General features: G+C 40.8%; 1 protein-coding gene across 1 annotated transcript in view; it reads right to left on the reverse strand.

The window, feature by feature from the left end:
• Positions 1-27,214, reverse strand: part of CYTH3 (cytohesin 3) — a 98,656-nt gene that overhangs the window by 31,255 nt on the left and 40,187 nt on the right. The window contains exons 3-6 of the mRNA XM_075179679.1: positions 24,677-24,741; positions 18,737-18,803; positions 13,381-13,499; positions 524-604 (exon numbers count right to left, since the gene is read on the reverse strand). Coding sequence (XP_075035780.1) covers positions 524-604; positions 13,381-13,499; positions 18,737-18,803; positions 24,677-24,741 — 332 coding nt within the window. The remainder of the gene's footprint in view (positions 1-523; positions 605-13,380; positions 13,500-18,736; positions 18,804-24,676; positions 24,742-27,214) is intronic.

Below are 27,214 nucleotides of genomic sequence, written 5' to 3' on the forward strand. Positions count from 1 at the left end.
CCCCCTTCACAGCACCGATGACCGCATCGCGGTTATCGGTGATGTCATTACCCGGCGGCGGCTTCTTCACTGATTGCGATGACTTCCACTCGGTTTACACAGCAGTCGGCGTGGAGTCTGGTCGAAGAAGGAGCCCTTCGGTCTCACCACGTCGTGGTAAGTATTGTCGGGGTAGTCCGCATCGACATGCTCAATACCACCGAATTGGACAGATGTACGTGCACTCAGCGCCCTTACTGTACATTGGCTATGTGCATACGCCCCTTCTCTTTCCGGTTCTGCCCTTGTAAGCCGTTGGAGGCGTCATTAGCGTTTTGACATGAATGACATGTGACTTGCGTTCACTGGCGTAAAGCCCGTTTCGGAGCATGCACAGAGTAATGTCACACAATATACGGCAGGTAACGAAAATGAACCAGGCCCATCTATTCATAGGAATTGCCCCATCTACAGACATCTTGCTGTTATAGATCTATATCAAATCACCAGGAACTCTAAATTACATGCACATTGCTGTACTGACCTTAACGCCTGGACAAGATTCAAATCCGCAAACTCATGGAGTTCAACAAATGCTTGAAGAACCAGGATATTAAAATCATCCCTTTAAGAAGAGAAGGAAAACAAAATCATAACATAAATAATGTGTTGGGAATACAAATACTTTTTCTACAAGTAGCTCAAATCAATGACTGCAGTTATTAACAAATGCAAAATAAAAGAGAGAGCCCCATTTAGTTTTTCCTGTTACGCCTATTTTCCCACATTTGCAGGAACTTTGTTATTTCGTGAACAGTAGTATTAGGTTTCATAGTTCAGTGGCTTGCTGCTTAGCACAAGCTGCTCAGTCCAGTGCCAGCTTAATTGCACAGGATTGTGTACTGTATTAGTTTAAACACATGTCCACATTCCTAAACCATTGTGAGGACATAAATTAGGATTACACAACTGGGACATTCAGGGACTTGTGAGTGACAGCAGATGACTGCTGAGGCTGCCAACAGCAGTTGCTTTCTCTGGCTCTGCTACAGTGGGCACAAAGCAGCGGAGAACAGGAGGCGACTTCTCAGACTTTCCCGGGTTTAGAAAGTGTCAACATATTCTGTAACATTAGGATTAAGACTGAAAAATATACAACTTTAATGTGTAAGGGACACGTACGTAAAGAGTAAACGCAGAGAACACATCAAGCTTCAGAAACAATAAAAAAGTGGGCAACTGAAAAGTAACAGGGTTTCAACTACAGGGACTGGACATACACAAGAATATAAATGGAATGGGAGTTCTTAATACATAAATTAGTTCATAAATACAATGTCAATAGTAAAAAAAACTGCAAAAAGAAAACACAAAGTATGTAAAAAAATAAATAATGCATATGTGTGCCAGGAAATGGGTAAAAATGTGTGAAAAACAACATGCTTTATCCATGTGCTGTGCTTTCACCAATATTAAACTAGAAGCAAGAAACACGTGCTACCTTGTTATAGGTATATTAGTGCTTACTATGGTGTGCTTTTCATATCCTTAACGTAATTTAAAATGTGTAATATAAACAATTATAATAGGTAAAACAAGTAGGAAGACATCTTTAATGTATTCTGGATTCCAGATAGATACTCTGACATATGTGAAGTGGTGGACGTACTCATTGCCAGCTAAATAATTAAAAATATGTTAAGTAGCAGAGAAAATATTGTGTTACAGTTCAAAACAACTTGAGAATCTGACCTCGTTACAAGATACTCTCCCTCACACCCACTTAGATCTCCAGGACTTCTCTTGTGCTGCTCCTCACTTATGGAACTCTGTACCGTACCTGACCAGATTCTACCCTGACCTTCAATCTCTCTAGTGCTCTCTCAGAGCCCATCTCTTTAGTATAACCTATCCTACCCCTACCTGACACTATTTCCCCTGCATGTTCTACCAGTTATCGCTACATCCTCCACTTCGAGTCCCACTAGTTATCGCAGCATTTCCATCACCCTCTCTATATTGTAACAGCTCAGAAGCAGGGTACTCTCTACTCCGTCTCACAACTGAACCTTCTTTACCAACCTTGTATGTACTATCTCCGGGGCTTTGTGGTGCCTTGAACAATGATGATGAGGAGGAGGAGGAGGAGGAGGAGGAAGGCCAAAGGTCACTTGGGCCTGCACTAGGTAATGTGCAAACATTTTTCTAGATTTTGGCTTAACACTTGTGATGTCATTGTTCCCTGCATAAGAACAAGTGTGAACAGGAGCGGTCTTGGAACTGCAATAGACGCCCCATGCCCTATGAACATGGCTTGGATAATATAGTAAAGAGCCACGTTCAAAGGCGGCAGTACCTGGCCAAGTAAACACTGCAGGTTAGTGTGCTAGCTCCTGTATAACAGCCACAGTACTGTGAAAGTCACAGATGGGGTAGCGGGGTGAGTGGGTACTACTTCATTATATACCTGCCATTGTTTGCCAATCAAACCTGTTTAAACATAAAAACCAATAAAACCTAAAATAAGAGATACATTGCCTGTTCTGTAGACATAACTGTTATGCTGCATACATAAGCTGATAACAAGCACTTGCCACAAATAAGGTAATATGGTTGTACATGGATAACCGGTATCTTTGCAGGAACCTACAATTGACATGAAGGGAAATTATCTAAAAAAAAAGGACTGTAGAATGAATATAGAAAACATATAAAGCACAATTTGTTTTACGTGCTGCAGTAACCACAAACATTTATCAGAAAGTTACTATGACTGCAGACTACGAGCAGCCAGGGGGGAATATCTGGTAACGTCTGTGTGTGTGGGGGGGCAAGTCTCTTGCACATATATAATATAACATTTCTAACAGATTTCACCTTAAATCTCCCTGGAATCAAAGTCACTGCTTCCTGTCAATGCCACAAACCTCCTACTTGTTTAAATGCAAAGAAAACAGCTTCCATGGTCCTTTGCCAATGTTTCTGGGTAGTCTGAATGAAAGGAATGTCTGCTATTTAAACACAAGGGCACAAGGCTCACTCCGAAACTGTTGTTGTGCCAATCGACTGTCCCTCAACCAAGCCCATTACTACAACACTAACATTTTAATTCTGAAACAGGGCGTGATATTTACTACTCGATCAAAACAGAAAAACTATACCATGCCATTTATCCCCCCTTACCGATGCTTATCCCTTCAGTTCAACAAAGCCCACCCTGCACTAACGCTTCCAACCACAGTGATAAGGTCACAACCTTATCACTTATCAGGACAGTGATGAGGTCACAACCTTATCACTGTTGTTGGAAGCGTTAGTGCAGGGTGTAGTCTTGTGCCCTTGTGAATATGATCAATTCAAAAATGAAAATATGTGACAACACTGCATGAAACTGCACAGTGAAATATTTGTTCCGATTTTTATTAACAAAATCAAAACATGTGTAAAAGTTACATACCAGACCTGGCACAGGTTCCTGTACTTAAATTACAAAAACACCAACGTCAATACAGGGCTTGTGTGCCTGAATGTGTATGCTGGCACGTAAACACAGACCTGTTAAGGAACCCGGAGGTGGCAGATAACGCGCTGGGTGTCCTTACTTGGCTTTAACTGCACAGTTTAGTATTTCATTTTAACAGTACAGACACTATAATAAGAATCTGACTTCATTTAACTACTAAATGGCCAGTGGGTTTCATACCCTCATGACCAGACCAAATTTCTCCGTTTCCCTGGAAATCGCACACATCCATATATATATCCGCTACGTAGACTATGTTACAATGATTCCCTGGCCGACAAACCAATTGAAATGGTTCATGGGCACAGAGCTGGAATCGCTGGCTGTCAACAGAAAGGGCTGACAATGATAAACCTATTCAGATTTCCAGTGCCAGTTATGCTGTGATTATTAGAGGTTATAGAAAACCCTGATTAATATCAGTGTTCTTTTTGAGATATTAACCATTGACCATATTGAAAGACTCCTTATTTCGCTGTAAAAAACGTAGCTAATAGTGTTTTTCGGTTTCACGATAGTCGCCCTTGAGCATGAGCATTCTGAAGCCTCAATGGATATATAAAAACCCACTTTTCTGTACTTGTATAGTGAGTATGACTCGGCTGGTCTGGCATCATCGGAACCCATGTAAACCTCTGTCCTCCACAAGAGAGAAGCCAATATGCAGAAATCACCGGCACAAAAAGCACTTAAGATCCAATGGTCGGAAATCCCAGCACAGTAACTATTGAAGAGGAGACTTTCACACTTTGCTACATTTAGGGAACTATGTGATGGGATGACATTGTGGGTCAGTGGGCCAAAAGGATGTTCTGCTGCAGCTAATTCATTGGACTATCTTTGAGCAAGCCCGATTTCTACAGGGGTCCTGACAGCAAAAAGCGAGGTTATGGATCCCCACAATAATAGGTAAGAGGTGGATTATTCGTTTTTCACATTTCTGATAGCGGAAAGGTCCCTAAAAAGTAGAGATGGTCACTGACCCCCGTGTTTTGGTTTTGGATTCGGTTTTGGATCTGGATTACCGTCGTGTTTTGGTTTTGGTTTTGGTTTTGCAAAACCGCCATTGCGTGTTTTGGTTTTGGTTTTGGTTTTGTTTGGTTTTGTTTTGCTATTTTTTGGGAAAATCCATGTTTTTGGGCCTAAATTAACCCAATTTAGTGCTCCAACTGTTTTAGAGACAAGTAATCTAATTGTTGAGGTAATAAATCATCCAAAAAAACAGTTTAATTCTTCGTTGGTAGGCCTATTCTACACACAAAACAGATTGTCTTCCTCTCCATCTATGCATATTGGCAATGCAGCCATCGTCTTTGAATGTATATTACACCCTACACTTATAGTTAAATATGTAAAGAAATGGAAAAAGCCAGTTTGCTTTCTGTCTCTCAAGGCCCCCCTCCACTTGTATAAAATAGCAAAAAATTCAGCCATTATAGACTGTACAATATTAATTGACATGGAGAAAGCCAGTTTGGTTTCTGTCTCTCTAGGCCCCCCTCCACTTGTATAAAATACTAAAAAATTCAGCCATTATAGACTGTACAATATTAATTGACATGGAGAAAGACAGTTTGGGGTCACTCTGTCTCTCTAGGCCCCCCTCCACTTGTATAAAATACCAAAAAATTCAGCCATTATAGACTGTACAATATTAATTGACATGGAGAAAGCCAGTTTGGTTTCTGTCTCTCTAGCCCCCCCTCCACTTGTATAAAATACTAAAAAATTCAGCCATTATAGACTGTACAATATTAATTGACATGGAGAAAGACAGTTTGGGGTCACTCTGTCTCTCTAGGCCCCCCTCCACTTGTATAAAATACCAAAAAATTCAGCCATTATAGACTGTACAATATTAATTGACATGGAGAAAGCCAGTTTGGTTTCTGTCTCTCTAGGCCCCCCTCCACTTGTATAAAATACTAAAAAATTCAGCCATTATAGACTGTACAATATTAATTGACATGGAGAAAGACAGTTTGGGGTCACTCTGTCTCTCTAGGCCCCCCTCCACTTGTATAAAATACTAAAAAATTCAGCCATTATAGACTGTACAATATTAATTGACATGGAGAAAGACAGTTTGGGGTCACTCTGTCTCTCTAGGCCCCCCTCCACTTGTATAAAATACCAAAAAATTCAGCCATTATAGACTGTACAATATTAATTGACATGGAGAAAGCCAGTTTGGTTTCTGTCTCTCTAGGCCCCCCTCCACTTGTATAAAATACTAAAAAATTCAGCCATTATAGACTGTACAATATTAATTGACATGGAGAAAGCCAGTTTGGTTTCTGTCTCTCTAGGCCCCCCTCCACTTGTATAAAATACTAAAAAATTCAGCCATTATAGACTGTACAATATTATGAAAAATGGACAAAGCCAGTTTAGGGTCACTCTGTCTATGACACCCTACCCTTAAGGATAAATTGCCCTAACAGCAGCCTTTCAAGATGGTATGTGATATGGAAATGCCACAAGTCCCTTTCCTCTTTGGGGGTAGATTGCACCCTACACTTACATAGAAAGTTTTAAAAAGATGTTATCGGCATCATCTTCAGCTTCATCCTCACCCTCATCAGTGTGTACGTCATCATCACAGACTATCAATTCATCGCCGCTTGAATCCGCCATTAGAGAACAGTCAGTGCTTGGATGTCTTGGATGGTGAAGGCCTTCCTCGTGGAAGATGTAGTTCATTTTTATAAACATCATTTTCTCCACATTTTTGGGAAGTAACCTTCTACGGCGATCACTGACTAAGTTCCCTGCTGTGCTGAACACTCGTTCAGAGTACACACTGGAGGGTGGGCAGCTTAGGTATTGCAAAGCAAGTTTGTACATGGGTTTCCAAATGGCTTGCTTTTCTTCCCAGTAAGGAAAGGGACTGTCTGACATTTCCATATCAACTACCTCTTGAAAGTAATCCTCCACCATCCTTTGCATGTTTATACTCATATTGGATGGACTTATGGGCAAAGTGACACTTTTTTTTGAAAAATCCTTCAAACCAGCCCAGATGTTAAATTGTTCTCGTCTGCCCCCTGTGTCTTCCCTGCTTCTTTTTTGGAAATTTAATTTTTTACGAGCAACAGCTTGAGAAAGTGAAGGAGGACACGTCGTCAAGCCGAGGCCCAGTTCAGCGGCCAACTTGCTGAGCAATAGCTCCTTGCAAAAGTTCACATCTCGCTCATTTACAAGTAAAGACTCAATGTAGGTTTTAAACCTTGGATCAAGCACAGTGGCCAAAACGTACTGATCCGAGTTCAAGATCTTAATAACTCGAGGATCATTGTGAAGCGAATTAAGTACTTGATCGACAAGGCCAACATACTTTGCTGAATTGCTTGCTTTCAGCTCCTCCTTCATTTTCTCAAGCTGCTTTTCCAATAGTCTAATTAAAGGAATGACTTGGCTCAAACTAGCAGAGTCTGCACTGACCTCACATGTCACAACTTCAAATGGTTTCAGCACCTTGCACAGCACTGAAAGGATTCCCCACTGTGCAAGAGTGAAATACATCCCCCCTCCTTTCCCAATGTCATGACTTGTGCAATATGCTTGGATGGCTTTGCGCTGTTCCTCCATCCTCTGAAGCATGTACAGGGTGGAATTCCACCGAGTTACCACCTCTTGCTTAAGTTGGTGGCAGGGCAAGTTAAACTGCTCTTGGAGCTGCTGTAATCTCCTACATGCTGTGGCTGAATGCCTGAAATGGCCTGAAATTTTACGGGCCACCGAAAGCATCTCCTGCACCTCACGGTTATTTCGTAGGAAGCTCTGCACCACCAAGTTGATGGTGTGAGCAAAACAGGGAATATGTTGGAAATCACCCAGCTGTAATGCTCGCACTATATTGTTGGCGTTATCTGAAATGACATACCCTGGGGAGAGTCCGAGTGGTATAAGCCATGCATCAATCACATCTCTCAGTTTGCGTAACAAATTGTCAGCCGTATGCCTGTTAGTGAAGCCGGTGATACAAAGAGTGGCCTGCCTGTGACAAATGTTACGTAGTGGTGTACATGCTGCTGCTGTTCCTGCTGGTGAAGGTGAATGACCAACCCAGTGGGCTGTCACAGTCATATAGTCTTTGGTTTGGCCACTTCCACTTGTCCACATATCTGTGGTTAAGTGAACAGTGGGCAGAATGGCATTTTTCAGCGCAATCTCTACATTTTTACACACTTTTTGGTATAGTTGTGGAATAGCTTTACGGGAGAAATGGTGTCGCGATGGAATTCTGTAACGCGGACACAAAACCTCAATTAACTGTGAAAAACCAGCTGCGTTTATTGTGGAGATTGGACGCAGATCTAACACTAACATTGCAGCCATGGCGTCTGTGATTCGCTTGGCGACTGGGTGACTGCTGTCATATTTGCTTCCCCTCGCAAATGATTGTTTCACAGTTAATTGCTGAAATGTAGGACTGCTCATTTTATTCACCTGCCTCTGGGATGACGATTCACCCCCAGCAGCAGCAACAGCAGCAGCAGGACTAACGCTTTCTTCAGAGGAATCAATAATAGTGCCGGAGTCATCCAGCCTTAAGTGGGATGCCGGGCTAACTCCGAGCGCTACTGAGGATATTGATGAGGATGGTGTGGTGGGTGTATTTTGTAGCCGTCGGTATGTCGGTGAGCGGAGGGTCTTAGCTGATGAGGGAGTGCTTGTATTCTTTTGGGAAGAACTTTCAGCTTTTCCCAACACTTTGCCATGAACTCTCGTTAAATGGCGTAACATAGACGAGGTTCCAAGATGGTTAAGGTCCCTCCCTCGACTGACTGTGGCTTCACATACACTACAAATGGCTATACAATTGTTGTCTGGATTTGGGTAGAAATAATTCCACACATAAGAAGTGGATTTTTTTGTTTTATGCCCAGGCATGACAATGGCCTTTTTCTTGTCACGTGCCAGAACTGCTGCCACTGGTGCAGGACTTACACAAACAACCTCATCCTCATCAACATCCTCATTAGCGCCCTCGTCGCCTACACAAATCTCCCCCTCATCCTCTTCTAATTCCAAAGTGGCATCCTCAATTTGGGTATCACCGGCTACACTCGGGCTATTAAGGCACACATCAGCAGAATGCTCACGATTAGACATCCCACTGTTGGATGGACTCTCCACAGGGATTGTTGTCATTTGTGAATCAGAGCAAATATTCTCCTGTAATGCCTCACTGGTATCTTGCAGCTCAGCTTTGACGCGTAACAGTAGTTGTGCACCAATTGTAGCCTGGGTAACTTTTTGGGATCTGCCACTAATAGCCAAAGGTGAAGGCCTCATTCTCTCTTTGCCACTGCGTGTGTAGAATGGCATGCTTGCAATTTTTTTTTTATCGTCACTTAACTTTTGCTCAGTTACACTTCTTTTTCGCTTCAATACAGTAAATTTTTTTTTGGTTTTTGTTTTTTGCACTAATTTGAAAACACTCTGTTGTTTGACATCGCCTTGGCCAGATGACGTACTGGGAACACTAACATCAGGACTGGTGACAGAACCTGGTTGCTCATTTAGATCATATGTGGACTGCTTTGAATCCATTCTGAGCGCAAACCACTGAGGAGTGCTAAAAATTATTGAGTAGATACTGCTGACAGATATGACTTTTGACAGCCAGAAATATTAATGCACAATTAGGGAGGACACCCCAAAAACACTGAGGAGTGCTACAAATTATTGAGTAGATACTGCTGACAGATATGACTTTTGACAGCCAGAAATATTAATGCACAATTAGGGAGGACACCCCAAAAACACTGAGGAGTGCTAAAAATTATTGAGTAGATACTGCTGACAGATATGACTTTTGACAGCCAGAAATATTAATGCACAATTAGGGAGGACACCCCAAAAACACTGAGGAGTGCTACAAATTATTGAGTAGATACTGCTGACAGATATGACTTTTGACAGCCAGAAATATTAATGCACAATTAGGGAGGACACCCCAAAAACACTGAGGAGTGCTAAAAATTATTGAGTAGATACTGCTGACAGATATGACTTTTGACAGCCAGAAATATTAATGCACAATTAGGGAGGACACCCCAAAAACACTGAGGAGTGCTACAAATTATTGAGTAGATACTGCTGACAGATATGACTTTTGACAGCCAGAAATATTAATGCACAATTAGGGAGGACACCCCAAAAACACTGAGGAGTGCTAAAAATTATTGAGTAGATACTGCTGACAGATATGACTTTTGACAGCCAGAAATATTAATGCACAATTAGGGAGGACACCCCAAAAACACTGAGGAGTGCTAAAAATTATTGAGTAGATACTGCTGACAGATATGACTTTTGACAGCCAGAAATATTAATGCACAATTAGGGAGGACACCCCAAAAACACTGAGGAGCAGAGCCGTAACGACGGCGGTGCGGGCGGTGCGACCGCCCAGGGCGCAATGCCTAGTGGGGGCGCAACACCCGCCCTCCCTTTCCATACCATCCGTGAAAAACAATCTAATCCTGCGGTGGCACTTTGCCAATTGAAGACAGCCAGCGGAGTAGGGCGCCTGCTTCCTGCTCTTGCAGCGTCCTGGAACACAGGCAAGGAGGAGCCAGCACAGAAGGAAGATGACAAGAACAGAAGCCCAGGTAAGTAAACTAGTACGCTGTCCGAACCGGAAGTTATATGGAGTTCATTGCATTGCTGAAGTGCAGAATATACATTGGAGTATTGAAAATTTGCACTATTTTGGGTAATTGTAAAAAAATTTATTATTACTTAGGGAAATGTGTGCATGGATGCAATGTTCTAAGTTCTACAGCACAAAATCCAAATGATCCTAAACTACAATATGGTTAATTTGAAAAATAAAAATACATAACAAGAGCCACTTCAATTTTCTCTATTAACTTCCACCCTCCTATCCATCCCCTCTGCACTTCCACCCACCTCCCCTAATCCTCCTCCCCTCATCCTCCCATTATGTACCTCTCAGTCCAAACCTCTCCTATCAGTATTCTTCTCTTTCACATTATTGATATAGTTGTTCCCTATCTTTCATTAATTTACTATTCCATTACTTACTTTCCTCTTGTGTTGATCATCGCTATTTATATTAGTATTAATAATATTGTTAACATCATGCTTCGGTATCACTACCACTGGCCCTTGAAGTCTCATGTTACACCACTCCGGTCACCCAGACATAGGACGTCAAAGCCAAGCCCACTCAGTGCTCCCTGACAATGAAGAGGTGAGTATACCTTTTTTCTAGTTAAACTATGTGGAGAATACCAAGTTTGTAGTACACAATATAATTCACACAAAAAAGCAGTGGAACGCATGTGCGTTCTGGGGTAAATGCATGGTCCTCTAAGGAACCCACAAACCGCAAGTGTAAATACTAGTTAATCACTGTGTTTGACATGTGGTGCCACTGGTATTTAACCCAGTGCCATATATCTATATAGATATAAATATATATACATGCATTTGGCTTTTCATGCATTTGCAAATATGTGTAACCAAATTTTTTCAATAAAGTGCCAACCACACCCCCACATAAGTTGGCCACACCCACTCGGCAAATGTCACGCCCTCTTAGATGGGGGGCGTCGGTGCCCTGTCTCGCCCAGGGCACTAAAATGTCTAGTTACGGCACTGCTGAGGAGTGCTACAAATTATTGAGTAGATACTGCTGACAGATATGACTTTTGACAGCCAGAAATATTAATGCACAATTAGGGAGGACACCCCAAAAACACTGAGGAGTGCTAAAAATTATTGAGTAGATACTGCTGACAGATATGACTTTTGACAGCCAGAAATATTAATGCACAATTAGGGAGGACACCCCAAAAACACTGAGGAGTGCTAAAAATTATTGAGTAGATACTGCTGACAGATATGACTTTTGACAGCCAGAAATATTAATGCACAATTAGGGAGGACACCCCAAAAACACTGAGGAGTGCTAAAAATTATTGAGTAGATACTGCTGACAGATATGACTTTTGACAGCCAGAAATATTAATGCACAATTAGGGAGGACACCCCAAAAACACTGAGGAGTGCTAAAAATTATTGAGTAGATACTGCTGACAGATATGACTTTTGACAGCCAGAAATATTAATGCACAATTAGGGAGGACACCCCAAAAACACTGAGGAGTGCTAAAAATTATTGAGTAGATACTGCTGACAGATATGACTTTTGACAGCCAGAAATATTAATGCACAATTAGGGAGGACACCCCAAAAACACTGAGGAGTGCTACAAATTATTGAGTAGATACTGCTGACAGATATGACTTTTGACAGCCAGAAATATTAATGCACAATTAGGGAGGACACCCCAAAAACACTGAGGAGTGCTAAAAATTATTGAGTAGATACTGCTGACAGATATGACTTTTGACAGCCAGAAATATTAATGCACAATTAGGGAGGACACCCCAAAAACACTGAGGAGTGCTAAAAATTATTGAGTAGATACTGCTGACAGATATGACTTTTGACAGCCAGAAATATTAATGCACAATTAGGGAGGACACCCCAAAAACACTGAGGAGTGCTACAAATTATTGAGTAGATACTGCTGACAGATATGACTTTTGACAGCCAGAAATATTAATGCACAATTAGGGAGGACACCCCAAAAACACTGAGGAGTGCTAAAAATTATTGAGTAGATACTGCTGACAGATATGACTTTTGACAGCCAGAAATATTAATGCACAATTAGGGAGGACACCCCAAAAACACTGAGGAGTGCTACAAATTATTGAGTAGATACTGCTGACAGATATGACTTTTGACAGCCAGAAATATTAATGCACAATTAGGGAGGACACCCCAAAAACACTGAGGAGTGCTAAAAATTATTGAGTAGATACTGCTGACAGATATGACTTTTGACAGCCAGAAATATTAATGCACAATTAGGGAGGACACCCCAAAAACACTGAGGTGTGCTACAAATTATTTAGTAGATACTGCTGACAGATATGACTTTTGACAGCCAGAAATATTAATGCACAATTATGGGGGACACCCCAAAAGCGCTGGGGAGTGCCAAATATGAAGAAAAAATAATAAACCTCTATCCTCCTCTCTGCACTAGCGATTTTGGTTAGAGCAATTGCAAGAACAATATGGTATTCTCTGTCCCTGCTCTAATTAGCCTATGACTACACCCTGCTCTCTCCCTCTGTCAAATGGCGATGGATTGCTGTGGAGGCGTGTATTTATAAAGTTGAAGTATCGCGAGAACCGAGTCCCGAGATCCGACGACGTCACAATGACGTTCGGCCTCGATTTGGATTCGGAATGGGCGGGAGAGTACCGAGCTGCTCAGCTCGGTACTCGGATACCCAAAGTTCGGGTGGGTTCGGTTCTCGGAGAACCGGACCCGCCCATCTCTACTAAAAAGACTAAGAAATCTTCATGGACTAAGTTCTACTTTTGCATCAGGTTTGCACAAACTAAATAAGCCTAAGATAGCCAAGTAGTTAGCACTTCTGGCTTACAGCACTGGGGTCATAAGTTCGATTCCCGACCATGGCCATATCGGTGTGGAGTTTGTATGTTCGCCCCGTGTTTGCGTGGGTTTCCTCCGGGTGCTCCGGTTTCCTCCCACACTCCAAAAACATACTAGTAGGTCAATTGGCTGCTATCAAATTGACCATAATCTGTGTGTGTTAGAGAATTTAGACTGTAAGTTCCAATGGGGCAGGGACTGATGTGGGTGCATGCTCTGTACAGTGCTGCAGAATTAATGGCGCTATATAAATAAATAAACAAATGATGATTAGGATGATAAACTGAACTCCTATCATTATTTATTCATGTATAGTGCACATGTATTTTATAACTGTTTCTTAATAAACAGGTTATAAAGTTACCTTTCTCCCAGGTAATCACCAATGACCGTTTTGTTCAGACCTTCTCCTTTGTATAAGAACTGTGCTATATCCTCTGGAGTATTCTGCAGCAAGTCGTTCTCTAGGAGGAACTGGATGCCCTGTGGAAGAAAACACAGCGTGAACCCTCAGTGTTATTAGCAGTGCACCGTAGACCACCAATCACAAAGTAACACCGCACTCACGTTCAGCTTACAGGAGTGTAATGGGCACCATATGGAGCAGGGGCGAGCGATTGTACAGAAGCAATCATTTCACAGCACACTTTTACAAGGCACAATGTGTAATTCTATATACACTCATTTTCTTTATCCTATAAATGAGGACGTGTAAGCTAATATTTAATGTTCCAAAAGGATAGAAAAAAGAACATTAAAATTAGACATGTTATAACTGCATAACAAAAATCCTTATAAAAATAAGTGCAATGTTCACGTACGATTCTTTACATTTGCTACAAGCAAGATTGTCCCCAATACTGTGACAAATTCTAAAAGATAAGGGTTTTATTACAGACTTTATCCTGCAACTGGGGATTAATCTTCAAATGTACAGACAACTCCAAGCAGCTCTCTTAATACTGTCACCCATAGGTGAATACTTCAATGTAAAAGGGACACAATGCATTATGTCTGGATAAAAGCTATCGCAGAGGACATAAAATGACTGTTTCTACACAATACTGTGGCCTGACCCCCTCAATTTGCTGTCACTGTGATGAGAAAACTTGTGCAAGCTGACTGGCGGGTGCTTCGCTCCTTACTAGCTGCTGACAAACATATTTTTCTGACTCAGCAGAGTAAGTAATAGAACATCCATAACTACTGAGAGACAAATGAGAGATGAATTGCCGGACTAAAAAATAAATCACTTTCTCTTACACAGAAACATTTATCTTGATTTTTGTTTTACTAAACATTGACATCTACTTGTAAATTCTGTGTACTGTAATAGTATCCCTTCATTCAGCAATCAAAAACATAAAATGACAGACATATTTAACATGCAGATCACTCATACACAGTGGCGGCAGCCATTTTGAGGGCTGAACCAAAATTAATAAAGATTAGTTCAGCCCACAAAATGGCTACCCCCACTGTATGTAAGGGGCAGATGAACTATATTAACATATTGAAATTAGCGCAAAATCAGTACTAACCCCCAAAGCAACAAATCAAATGTTATCACTGATCACTGTAGCACAATTTAATCTGGCAAATCTCTGGCAATCCTGCCCCTCAGTGCTGTGTGACAAGATCCAACGTTCAATTTGGGTGCATGTGGTGAAATAGACCGAGCCGGGGCCTGTTGCTGCAATGGAGAAAGGATTGCGCCAGAGGTCAACAGCTGCGATCCTCAGTCATCTTGTGACCGAATTTGCCAACATGCCTGATAAGGATCCAATAGATTTACTGAAATTTCTCCCCAATACCTTTGACCAGCACACATGTGTTACAAGCATGCACTTTGCTTGTAGAAAATGTGAGATTAGGAGTACAAAAACTGAGGTAGCAGTTAAATGATGAGGGATCTCGTCAATTGTGTGTAGCACAGAAGGGGGGGGGGGGGGTTAGGGGTACAGGGGCAGCAGGGATTTGGGAGGGAGAGCAGTGCCGCTGGAAGTAGCTTGGAGCTCTGTCCTGACCCCAACTGATTAAAACTTTAAGGCAGCTTGACTCAATCTTCTAATAGTCACATTGCTGAAGATGGCTGCTAGCCGGCCGGAATGGGCCGCCCTTGGTACTCAGAGACACCGTAGCGAGAGGGAAAAAAGATGGAACAATTGATTAACAGATTACTGGAGAAAAAACGGGTCCAACTCCTCCAAAGCCAACTGGTCAGTGTCCTATCTGGCGCTGAAAACTCAAGCACACATATAATTAGAGGGATGTCCTGATCCAGTTCATCAGCTGGGATGTGCAGGTTTAATGGATTGTGGCAGAGAAACAGAAAAAGATGGAAGCCTGTATGAAGATGGCTCATTAAGCCGCTATGAGATCTGCCTGGCTCAGGGCTGCCCCCTACCTGTTGTGTTACTTGGTAAACAACAATAAAGAACAATAACACAACATAACACTGACAGCGTGAATCTCATTCTGAAAAATGTTTTTGTAGATCTTCATGCTGGTAAAACAGTTTCAGGATGTTCCTCAACTGCGCTGGGACATTTCTATCATTCAAAGTTAATTGTAGTAAATGTTCATATTTTATCATTGTGGTCTTAATCGCCCAACTCATCGGCACAAAACAGTTTTAGGCAATTCCAGCTACTCGAGACTTCATATAATATAGTATAAATGGAGATGTAATTGACAGGCGCTCCTGTGGCCTACAGCCTAGGGCCGTCAGGTGTCCTCCAGACTTCAATTATATTACATAGTGTTAAAATACATGTAGAAATAATTTTACACTATTAAAATCCATTAAGTCTCTGGGGGTCTAGGCAGCCCCCAGTCCCCTGATCATTCACTTCAAAATTCCATACCACTGGAAATGTCTAGCGCTCCAGCCCTTATATACACGAGATTGACGAAAGGATCTAATAGGGCTGGTATTACCTTTTGGTATAAACTCCTCTTCCCAACCACATCAGACTCTAAGTCCCGTTCCCAAATTCAATGGGAAACAGACCTTAACATTACGCTCTCCACAGGCCAATGGAAGAAAATATTTATTAATTCTTTTCAAATGTCCAAATGTGTAAATCATTCGGAAATGATGGTGAAGTTAATTAACAGATTATATATTACGCCGGCTCGCCTTCACAAAATGTGGCCCGCTCAAACGAAATTTTGTTGGAGACAATGTGGTTTACTAGGGGATATTATGCATATATTTTGGGGTTGCCCTCTTCTTCGCCCCTTCTGGGAGCAGGTGTTTGAGTTTGCTAATAAGATCACCTCTCAAAAAATAGATCCTACCCCGGAAGTTGCTTTATTACAGCATTTTCCACCTCAATTCCCTCTCCATGCTAGATATGTGTTTTGTCATATTCTGATAGCTGCCAGGGCAGCATTGGCTCAAAATTGGAAATCTCCCGTCCTGCCTACGTTAAGCAAAGTGATCACCAAGGTTCAGTTTAGCTTCGAGATGGAGACGTGGGGGATGCCTTACTCTTCATCCCCCTCATCACCCTTAATAAAGTGGTTTTCCTGGCATGTATACACAACTGAGGGAGAGGGAGCACCCGGTACTCGTACTGATTCATCACTTCCTCTTTCACAGTTTACCTTGAATGAATCCGGGTCTGAACTCACATAATTTCCCTTTAGGATATACCCAATAGGAGCTTACCCCCTCTGTAGTAATAGGAGCTTATGCCCTGTTTGCTGGTCTTATATTGCATTATTGTTTCAAGGACCTGTGTGTTTCCGTTATGTTAAGAATCGCTAATTATGTGGTGCTGTACCGTATATATCCCGCTATGTACCCCCTCCTCCCCCCCTCTCTCCTCTGTTCTTCCCTTCTCCCCCCCCTACTTTTTTTTTTTTTCTGTATCCCTTTTATCTGTGTGAAAAATAAAAAACTATTGAAGTTAAAAAAAATTCCATACCACCTCTTCTAAATTCCCACTTCGACCACTGCTGCAAACTGATTATCAGGTGTCAAAGTCATTTTCTGAACACAAGTACCGACAATTTGTAGCCAGCATTAGACATTCGTGTCCGAGGTTTATGGTACATTTGTGTTACATGTATATTTATATTATTTTATGTACTATTCTATGTATGATTTTTACAAGAATCATATATTTTTTTCCCCACAGAAAAACTGGTGTGTGGACATATACACAAGGGGTTTAATTTAAAGTTGAACATAAAAAGTTATGTCTGCGGATGCACAACGATGCCTCTGCACACTTACGTTTGTATTCCGAGTTACATGTATCTTAAGATAAGTGCACACTTAAATCTAGAGTATGGATGGCGCCTGGATCAAATGTGTCATCAACTCGAAAAATGCACCACACCAAGGGTAAACTGGAGGCACAGTATTTATGTTGGGTAAGGATTATATCAAAGATACATGTAAATCCAAGTAAGACATCTCAACTGCTTAATTTGTCTCTGTTCACCACTTCTTTACTGCACTTGTATGTGTGCACCTCCCCGCAAGGAGCCACAAGTGTTAGATAAGTGCAGTTCAAAATATGGTGCAAGCTGTACACATTTAGGGACCGAGTCATTAAGGAGAGCAAAAAAAAAAAAAAAGAAGTAAGTTCGCTCCTGGATAAACCATGTTACAATGCAAGGGGTGCAAATGAGTTTATTATTTTGCACATAAGTTAAATAAAAGCTTTTTCAATATTTTTTCTTATTTACAGAGTTTGTGAAAAAGTCACCAGGAGAGTAATTGTATGGACGCCTTGTTTTTTTTTACTTTTATAAAACAACCAGTTTTCCATTTTCAAGATGTATGCATGTCTTATGCTTCATGTAGTGGTGCATTTGTCACAACAGTCTTCACATACCTGTTTCACATCCCTACACTGCATTTGTATTACAGTTTAGTTGCTCGGGTTAGCTACCTGGACATTGAGGAGTTGACTGAGTTGCTGTTAACATTCTAATACCTCAATTGGCTACAGGTTGTTTTAGCCACACCCACTTAATCTGCTGCAGATCTGTATGTACCCAGGTATGAAGAATTAATACAATAGTTGACATGACCCTAGTCAAAAGGATGGGATGTTCCCTCTCATGTTGGTGGGGTGGGTGGGGTTCCACCTGTACTAAACTCACATCCATTCTCTATTGGAACCACATCATTCTCTCTACTTAACAGGGTCCCGGCTCCCACATATAGCCGGAACCTTTAAGGTTTTTAATTAGAGCCACTGGCTAGAAGCACCTAATTCTTATCATTAGGGAGGAAAGGGATTTGCAAAATGGAAAAATCCTTTTAAACTAAGGCACTGGAAACTGACTAAACCTTTCTCTCTGTTCTATTTTTATCACTCACCTAAAATTTCATAAAGAATATACAATAACTTTATACTGTGTAAATAAGCCGTTTAGTGATGTAGTATGCGTGCTTGCTTATCCACATCGCCTCAGCCGACATAATAGTCACTTGGCTCCTGAAATGATAATTACAATAGGAGCAGGACTGGACAGGCAAAATTCAGGAGCCAGACTCATCTGTCTGGTACCACAGAGCTCTGCACACGTCGCCTGCGGACAGAATAAACACGGTTTTGTCTGTTTCTGTCTGGGGACAGCAGGCTGTGATAACATATCTGTTTAACCAACTGGTGGCCAAAAGGCTCAGAACCCTTGGTAGCCTCTATACTTGGAGAAGGATTAAAACACACACATACACCAGCAATAAATATTACCTTTTTGGGATCCATGTTGAATTTTTTCCTTCCCATAGCGATCTGTTTATTCCTCTGTGTGGTTTTGCTATATAAAAAAAAAAAAAAAGGAAAGAAAAAAAGGTTTACAAAATGACAAAATCACCACAAATAAACCCATTCTAGATGGATTATTATAAATCACTACATGGTAACTGAACAAAACGAATGGTTATAAAAACTAATGAGGTTACTGAAACCAGGAAATGGATGGGCTGTCCGCTTATCAGATTATTGTGAGCTTCTCTGGAACCTTTAATGGTCTGACACTAATTGTTCTTAATCGACATAGAAGCTGCAGCAGCAACAGTGGATAAAGTCCTCTCTTCATAGTAAAAAGTGACATACAAACCATATATTCTGACAGATAGTTAAAATGCAAAAGTATATACAACATTTCTCCATTTTTTTCATTGGCGTCATTTCATTGATTAGTGTCCAGCTGGCTATTTGTTTCTATACAGGATCTTCACTGGATTGTCATGCATATCCATATACCTATATTATAGGACAAGGCAGTACCCTCCACTATTCACTTTCATTGTGCTATGTATCACCATTAGACATTTGCATTCTAGTCCATAAGCGATTCTTATATTTACTTTGGAGTAACTATTTTATATTGTGTTCAACATTATTAAATTGTGTATTCTTATTTCACTTTGATTATATGTGGTTTATGTATTTGTTGATATTATATCAATCAAGACACATTTAGGTGGAGCTCCACCCAGCGCTGTATATACTTTTGCATTTTATTTATCCTTTCGGGGCATACACCACCCTTTTTACAGCTGCGGGTGGTACCTACCTTCATGGTGTGAAGTTTATCACAGCGCCAGGTTTTTTTCTGAGATAAAGATTGTTAGCACTTTTTTTTTTTTTTAGATTTTTTCGAAAAGTCCCCACCCCCCCCAACAGCTTGTCACACCCCTCTTCTCTGACCAAAGCAGATAAATGTACAGTCACTATTTGGTCCCAGTGCCTCAACTGATGCATATATAAAAACCAGCACAATATTAGAAGGAGAACTCCAGAATAATTATCTATTTTTGCCCTCAGCCTCCTTCTCCAAACAGATAACATTTTTGGCGGTGGGGGCTCATGTCCAGTGAACGTTCACCGTTCACTAATCTACAGACTGCAGCTTCTTTCTCTAGCGGTCTGAAATTCGTGTCTCAGGAAATCGGATTGATACATGTGGTTTTGTGCTATCGGCTACCCTGACCCATAGACTGCAGACCCACCTAGAATTAAGAGTAAAAAAAAATAATTTGAAAATCTAAAATTTCACAGGGGGTAAACAGAAACACAGGGGTCCCGTGGGAATTACTTCCATTGTTTTTAACTGCTTGAGGGAGTGGGGTTTGCTTAAAAAATTAAAAATAAGTGTATATAGGGGGGGGCTACGGCTGTAATAGCCTAGGGCAGCCGAAACCCTTAATCGGGCCCTGGTTCTCCCAAAAGAGCTGTGTTACAAATACAGTTTAACATTTATGGATTTGCTATTTCAAAGAGTGTACAAGAGTTCTTCCGCCTTTAATTACGTCCCATGACTTATTTTCCAGTCAAATGTTTGGCTGAATGAGCGCTTTTATTAAATTTAAGGTACGCCAATATCATGCTCTCAGCACTTACTACCAAAATTACACACACACAATATCCTGTCCTACACTTGGCTGCTTTATGGTTGCCTGTAGGCAATCTGCATGCAGACAATCACGAGAAGCATTTAAAATAGAACATTAATTGGTTTCCTCTCTGTTCTAATCAGGACTCTTCAGAAATGTAAAATATTAATACAACACGAAATCCAATTGTTCCTCATCACATAAACTGTTACATGTATTTTAAGCTAATTACTGCTGCACATGAACCGGGAGTAAGAAATTCTAGAGCATAGATTATACTTAACATCCCTGTTACCACATAGTAATGTACATGGCCAATATAAGTACTGTAAGACATAGTGACCTAAGTAATTCTGTATAGAACACCCTCATAAATATTTAATTCTATTTATAGTTATTAACACGAGTGGGTGCGGACATGTTGCTTTCTTATTCACAATGGGAAGTTCATGGTGGAGGTGCAGAGACACTAGACTGGCTTGTTACATATAGGCCAAAAGCAATAAGAGGAGATTGGTTTACGGTATTAGACCAAAGCATAAATCAGGCCAATGAAGTTTGGAAGGTAAGTCAGTCTTCTATTTTCTCTCATCGAACCCCAACCAAAACACATACATATATATTTTAAATCTTTCAAAGTACAAATCAATATAAACAAATTTACAACACACAAGTCTGGAAGTTAAAAAAATAGTTAAAATGTAATAGCTATATAAATCCCAAACCATAATTTTAGTCCTACTAAAAATATCGTTCTGGGCGTTGGAATGCTTTAAAAAAATAGCTATTTAACTAAATGCGAAAAGTTCTACAAAACTGTTGTTTTTAAAACAAGTACTAAGACCTTTATGACAAAAAGATCACAGGAAAAGCTGCCCCCGACAAACAAGAGGTTTGGTTCATCTCTTAAGCTGCACTTTATAAACCTTAAAAGCAGAAGGGTGTTTTATTTTTAGATGGGTGAATTCATTTAACAGACTCTGAAATGCAGCTGATTTTCAGGGACTGGTAAGTAAATTAATGCATGGGTTCAGTTTCGCCCGCAATCTGCAGAATTTACACCCCCCTGGAGAACCAGGTCAGTCACAGCATATGGAAAGCAAATGTAACAATCAGCAAGCATCAAGAAAATGTCACAGGTCTATAAATGGAGCTTATAGAGTCTTTGGTCCTTATTCATCCTGGATCATTCTAAGGGAAAATGTTTCTGATTGCTACTATTTGTGATTGTGACGTGAGCTGTGTCCTCAGTGGCCCGGCTTGTTGTCAAGATTTTATTTTTATTGTCATCAGCAGCAGCTATTTATATAGTGCTACTAATTCTGCAGCGCTGTACAGAGAACTCACATCAGTCCTGCCCCATTGGGGCTTAAGGTCTCACACACACACACACACACACACACACACACACACACACACACACACACACACACACACACACACACACACACACACACACACACACACACACACACACACACACACACACACGCACGTCAATTTGTTAGCTGCCAATTAACCTACCAGTATGTTTTTGGAGTGTGGGAGGAAACCGGAGCACCCGGAAGAAACCCACGCAAACACGGGGAGAACATACAAACTCCACACACACACAAAATTACATTAGGAACCCCAAGGTAATTGTATTGACCATCAATTACTTTATAGAAAAAGACATATTGCACGAGGAAAAGTTCCCTTGAAAAAAGCGGCAGTTTGGTAGACATACATCAAACTCTTCAAGCTTCCCCTTAATCAAAGCTTTCTTTATTTAGTCACACTTTTGTGGATCTTGAGGACATTATATGTCAGTTCCAAGTAGTGGTTGAAAACAAAGAGCATCTAAAAATACTATTAAGTATCAGTGACTATTCACAGCAGTTTGTTGACAAACATGATGGGACAGTAGTACTGTGATGTTATAGTCATCCTTAGAGGGAGGATGAAGATATTATTTAGTCTTGTACCATGCTCAAAAGATGGTCAGATGAGGATGAAAATTTACCATCAAGTAATGTGCATAAATCTGGAAATGCCCAAAAAAGGGCAACTGTGCTCAGACACCTCCACATGCTACTACGTACATTTTACAAGAAAAGAAGCAATGACAGTGCTAGTGGTAATGAAGAAAACAATAAGTAAGTTGGATGAGGAAATATTAGCACTACTAGAGTAAAGCTAAATAATTGTCAGCTGTGCACTATGAAAAGCTATCCCTTTGCAGATTATGGTGAAATACCCTCACATAATGAAATAACTCTAGACAACCTATTTCAGGTATTTTATTATTGTATTTAATTTATTTTAGACTCTTTTTTTTTTCCTGCGTGTCCCTTTTCAATCGCTTGCTTAATAATAATATTATAAGCTACCTTTATTTCACTAGGAAATACAACTGAATCAAAAAGAAACATTGTCCGTATAAAAGCTTAAAAGATTGTGCAGAATGACAAATAATTTAAGATTCTATTTGTCAAATTAAAAAAATGAGCTGTCTGCACCTGATTGAATCGGTCAGCACTGCCCGATGTGAATGTTACTGGAGTAATGAATGTTGTATTATTCTTTAAAAGTGCTGGATATATATATATAAAGTCTCTCTCAGGCATGAACATGTGTCTGAGTGCGTTATGATAATTGTGTTTTTGTTGCTTGGTTTTAGTTTACTAATATTTATGACCTAATTGCCTCATTACTCTGGTGAGGCTGCTTCTCTTGAGAGCCATTACTGCTTAAAAAAATTACATATATGTATTCTTAAATTCTTCTATTCCTTAGTGTAGGAAACTTGCAGTCTTCCAAACACTGATTGCAGACATTCCTCAGATCTCAGTGGCTTGGCATGCACGAGGTTTGCAGCATCTGCCATGGATAGTTTGCAGGACAGTTTAAAAAAAGAAGCAAAGAAAGGCTATGTAATATACAGGGGTGGACAAAATAAAGCCAGTCAATTAAATCTAAAGGGTATAATTACTAAAGTGCAGGTTTGAAAAAGTGAAGATGTTGCCAATAGCAACCAATCAGATTCTAGCTGTCATTTTGAAGACTGCACTAAGTAAATGAAAGCCTGAATCTGATTGGTTGCTATGGGCAACATCTCCACTTTTTCAAACCTGCCGTTTAGTAAATATACCCCTAAGAGTCCTCAAGACCTTTTAAGAAGCTAGGGAAGATGTGCTAGACTAGAAATGACGACCACAATTAAAGTACCGCCAGCACTTGTAGGCACTTTGCCTATAACATAGCTCCTGGGATATGTCCAACTCTGGTAGTAAAGATTTCTGTTTAGTTACAGAGCTTCACCCCTTTAATATTTTCTTTATCTTATGTTTTGCAACCTTCAGGTACAGAAAATATAGATTGTCAATGAAGAGGATTACTCCGTGCCTAGACGTTCTTTTGGACAAAAAAAAAAAAAGAGACGTAAAAAAAAACAACATTTTAAAAAAAGTATATGTTCACTTATATGTATTTGTACATATTACCTATAACATACCCTGTTGATTATACAATGGCTGGACTTTCTGTTCTACAAATCCAAGACGGCCACTTGCCTATTAATCCATTTGTATGGATGCACCTGTTGTAGCAACACTTCAAACTACACCTCCTAATGACAACATTCCAGCACGGTTCACGAGTTTAATTCCCGACAATGGCCTTATCTGTGAGCAGTTTGTATGTTCTCCCCGTGTTTACGTGGGTTTCCTCCGGGTGCTCCGGTTTCCTCCCACACTCCAAAAACATACTGGCAGGTTAATTGGCTGCTAACAAATTGACCCTAATCTGTGTGTGTGTGTGTGTGTTAGGGAATTTAGACCTTAAGCCCCAATTGGGCAGGGACTGATGTGAGTGAGTTCTCTGTACAGCGCTGCGGAATTAGTGGCGCTATATAAATAAATGATGATGATGATGATGATTCCACAACCATGTGGCTGGCGGTTGTACACTACAGGCACTTAGGGATGACATGACAAACTAATCAACAGTGTATATTAAAGGTAGGGTTAATGTATTTCCTCAGTGGCCTATCGGCTGTTCCAGTGCCATAACACCACATCTGTGCCTGTATCCTGTCAAATGTATAACTAGTCTTCCAGTTTGTGTGACCTGGTCACCTATATTCACCATCTGACCCCTGTAGAATTGTCACCTACATTTACCATGACCCTGGTCCACTGGGCTAGGGCAGGTTCTTTTTGGCAACTCATCCCCAGTACAGAAAGAGATTTTCCTGTTGGCAGAGCAGTGGCACGAGGTTAGCAAAGTACTAATTAAGGAGAAAGCCTACCTTTCTTCTACAGACGTTAAATTGTCAATTTCAGTCATGACCTCTGCAATTTCGAACTTCAACCTCTGCATGCAGAAAAGAAGAAATAAGAAGGTTACATGCAATAAACTCCAAATGAAAGTGATCCCATTTACATGTGGGAGTTATTGAAGCTTCAACATTTTGACAATTATTGCACATGAGGCTTCTCAGGGGATTAGCGAGGCTTTAACATCACAGGTCAATTACACCACTTTTAAGATTCTATATAAACCATTGTTCTGAAGAATGAACATAAAACACTTCAAAAGCCAGGCCTGAAATAATCTTGTTTGTGCATAAAAATCAAATCACAAACTTAAAAACACAGAGTGTAAGATGAATGAAAGGAGCATGTGTGTGAAGACAAGAGTTAGCATTGTAATGCTGGCATCAGCGACGGCAGTAAACAGATTTCCGGTACAAAAATCACCAAAGCTGTGACCATGTTCATTTAACCCACAGCACAGATCTTTACAAGTGAGCACTAGCTCCCAGTAACTCACATGGATGATATGAGTTACTCCCCTCTCTGCCTTGCCCTACACTGGCTCCCCTTCCCTTACAGAATCCTTTTTAAACTTCTTACCCTCACATACAAGGCTCTCTCTCACTCCACTGCCCCTTACATCTCCAATCTCCTCTCCATCCACACTCCCGCCCGGCCCCTGCGTTCAGCCAATGACAGTCACCTCTCCTCCACTCTGATCACCTCATCCCACTCCAGAATTCAAGACTTCTCCCGAGCTGCCCCCCTGCACTGGAATGACCTCCCACGGTCCATCTGTTTGTCCCCTAACCTGTGCTCCTTCAAACGGGCACTCAAAACTCATCTCTTCCGCATTGCCTACCAGCCTTCCACCTAATCCTCTCTCCATGTTCACTCTCCTCACTCCACTCCTCAGTAGAGGGGAGCTTGCTCCCCTCCTCCGACATCCTCTGTGCCTGTCGTCTGTCTACCCTCCCTATAGGATGTAAGCTCGTATGAGCAGGGACCTCCTCCCTCCTGTCTCGCTACCTTCTCTTCTGCTCCAACCTCCATACACTTGCCTTGCCTGGAGCCTCTGAAGTCTTGGTACTACTCGTTTATTGTATTGTACTGTTATTCCCTGTACTGTCCATTGTTTGTATTGTGTACGGCGCTGCGGAAACCTTGTGGCGCCTTATAAATAAACGATAATAATATTAATAATAATAATAATAATAATAATAATAATAATAATAATAATAATAATATGTGGATAGAGTACACCAGTGGTTCCCAAACTATGAGCCTAGGCTCCCTGGGGTGCCTCAGCGATCTTACAGGGGTGCCTCAGCCAGGGCCAGTTGTAAGCAAGGTGGGGGACAACTTGGAAATTATTTTGGCTTAGGGGTGCCTTGAAAAAAATATGGATACCCTATGGGTGCCTTAAACTGAAAAAGTTTGGGATCCACTGGAGTACACGAATAAAACAGGATAACCTTCAGGCAATAGTGTAACAGCAGTATCTAGAGGACAATGTGACAGCAAAAAGTAGGTTTAAAAGGGGCTATTCATTTTGGCAAAAGTACATAACACCTTTGGCAAAAGTATGCAAAACACAAATAGAAAAAATGTTTAATAAGGGCAATATCTGCTACCACCTTATTAGCCTCACTTAAGCTGAATAAGGGATCAGTTTGAGAGGTTATAGAAGAGGTATAGATGAAGGCATCTCTCATTTGGCGTATAATATTAGAATATAATGAATACAGTATCTCCCAAATACCCATCGCTCTGATCCACATGCCCCTGACCTCCTTTATTTACAATGCGGTCTCTCTTATGCTGGGCACACATGCTGTGACTGCCAATCAGCACGACTGCTCTCTAATTTGCCGATACCGTGCCAGCTGCCCAATATCACCTGCAATATTGCAGCGCCTCTAGCCAATGTTCCATGTACCCTAATGGACAAACTTCAGAAGTGAATTTTTGGTCCTAAAATGGAATATATAGCATCGAACCTGTGAATTATTGTGAGCTTTTGTAAACTGTGGAGTTTGCGGCTTTACATAGCATGAACCATGTTAATTTGTTTAACACAAAAAGGCTTGTACTCCAAAGCTAAACATTAACAGAGATTGAATCCACAGTTAGATGGACAGCACGTGTCGCACATGGGCGCTTAGAAAAGTCATTGCTTTGGGATCGCTTTCCTTAGCAGGTGTATAAACTTCAAGTTACGGATGAAGCTTTCATGTTCCAGTGTACTCACCACCATCACTGCACAGCCAGGATGTAATAAAATGATGTTCCTTTACAGATTTTAAAAATACATTTTGAAAGTGTTGGGACTGTGCCAACACATGTCCATTTAACTGTATTTATGTCCCTAGAAGACAGAATACAGAACCAGATCCTATTTCACACTATGTCCCATAATTCTATAAACAATTTACATGTACTACTAGATATATCTCTTTCAACTGCAACCAGCTGTGTCCGTTCATTTAATATTGGTAAAATGCCACAGACAGGAACTTGTCTTCATATTT

This window comes from Mixophyes fleayi, chromosome 7, assembly GCF_038048845.1.
Source record: "Mixophyes fleayi isolate aMixFle1 chromosome 7, aMixFle1.hap1, whole genome shotgun sequence".
In the NCBI taxonomy this organism is placed as follows: domain Eukaryota; kingdom Metazoa; phylum Chordata; class Amphibia; order Anura; family Limnodynastidae; genus Mixophyes; species Mixophyes fleayi.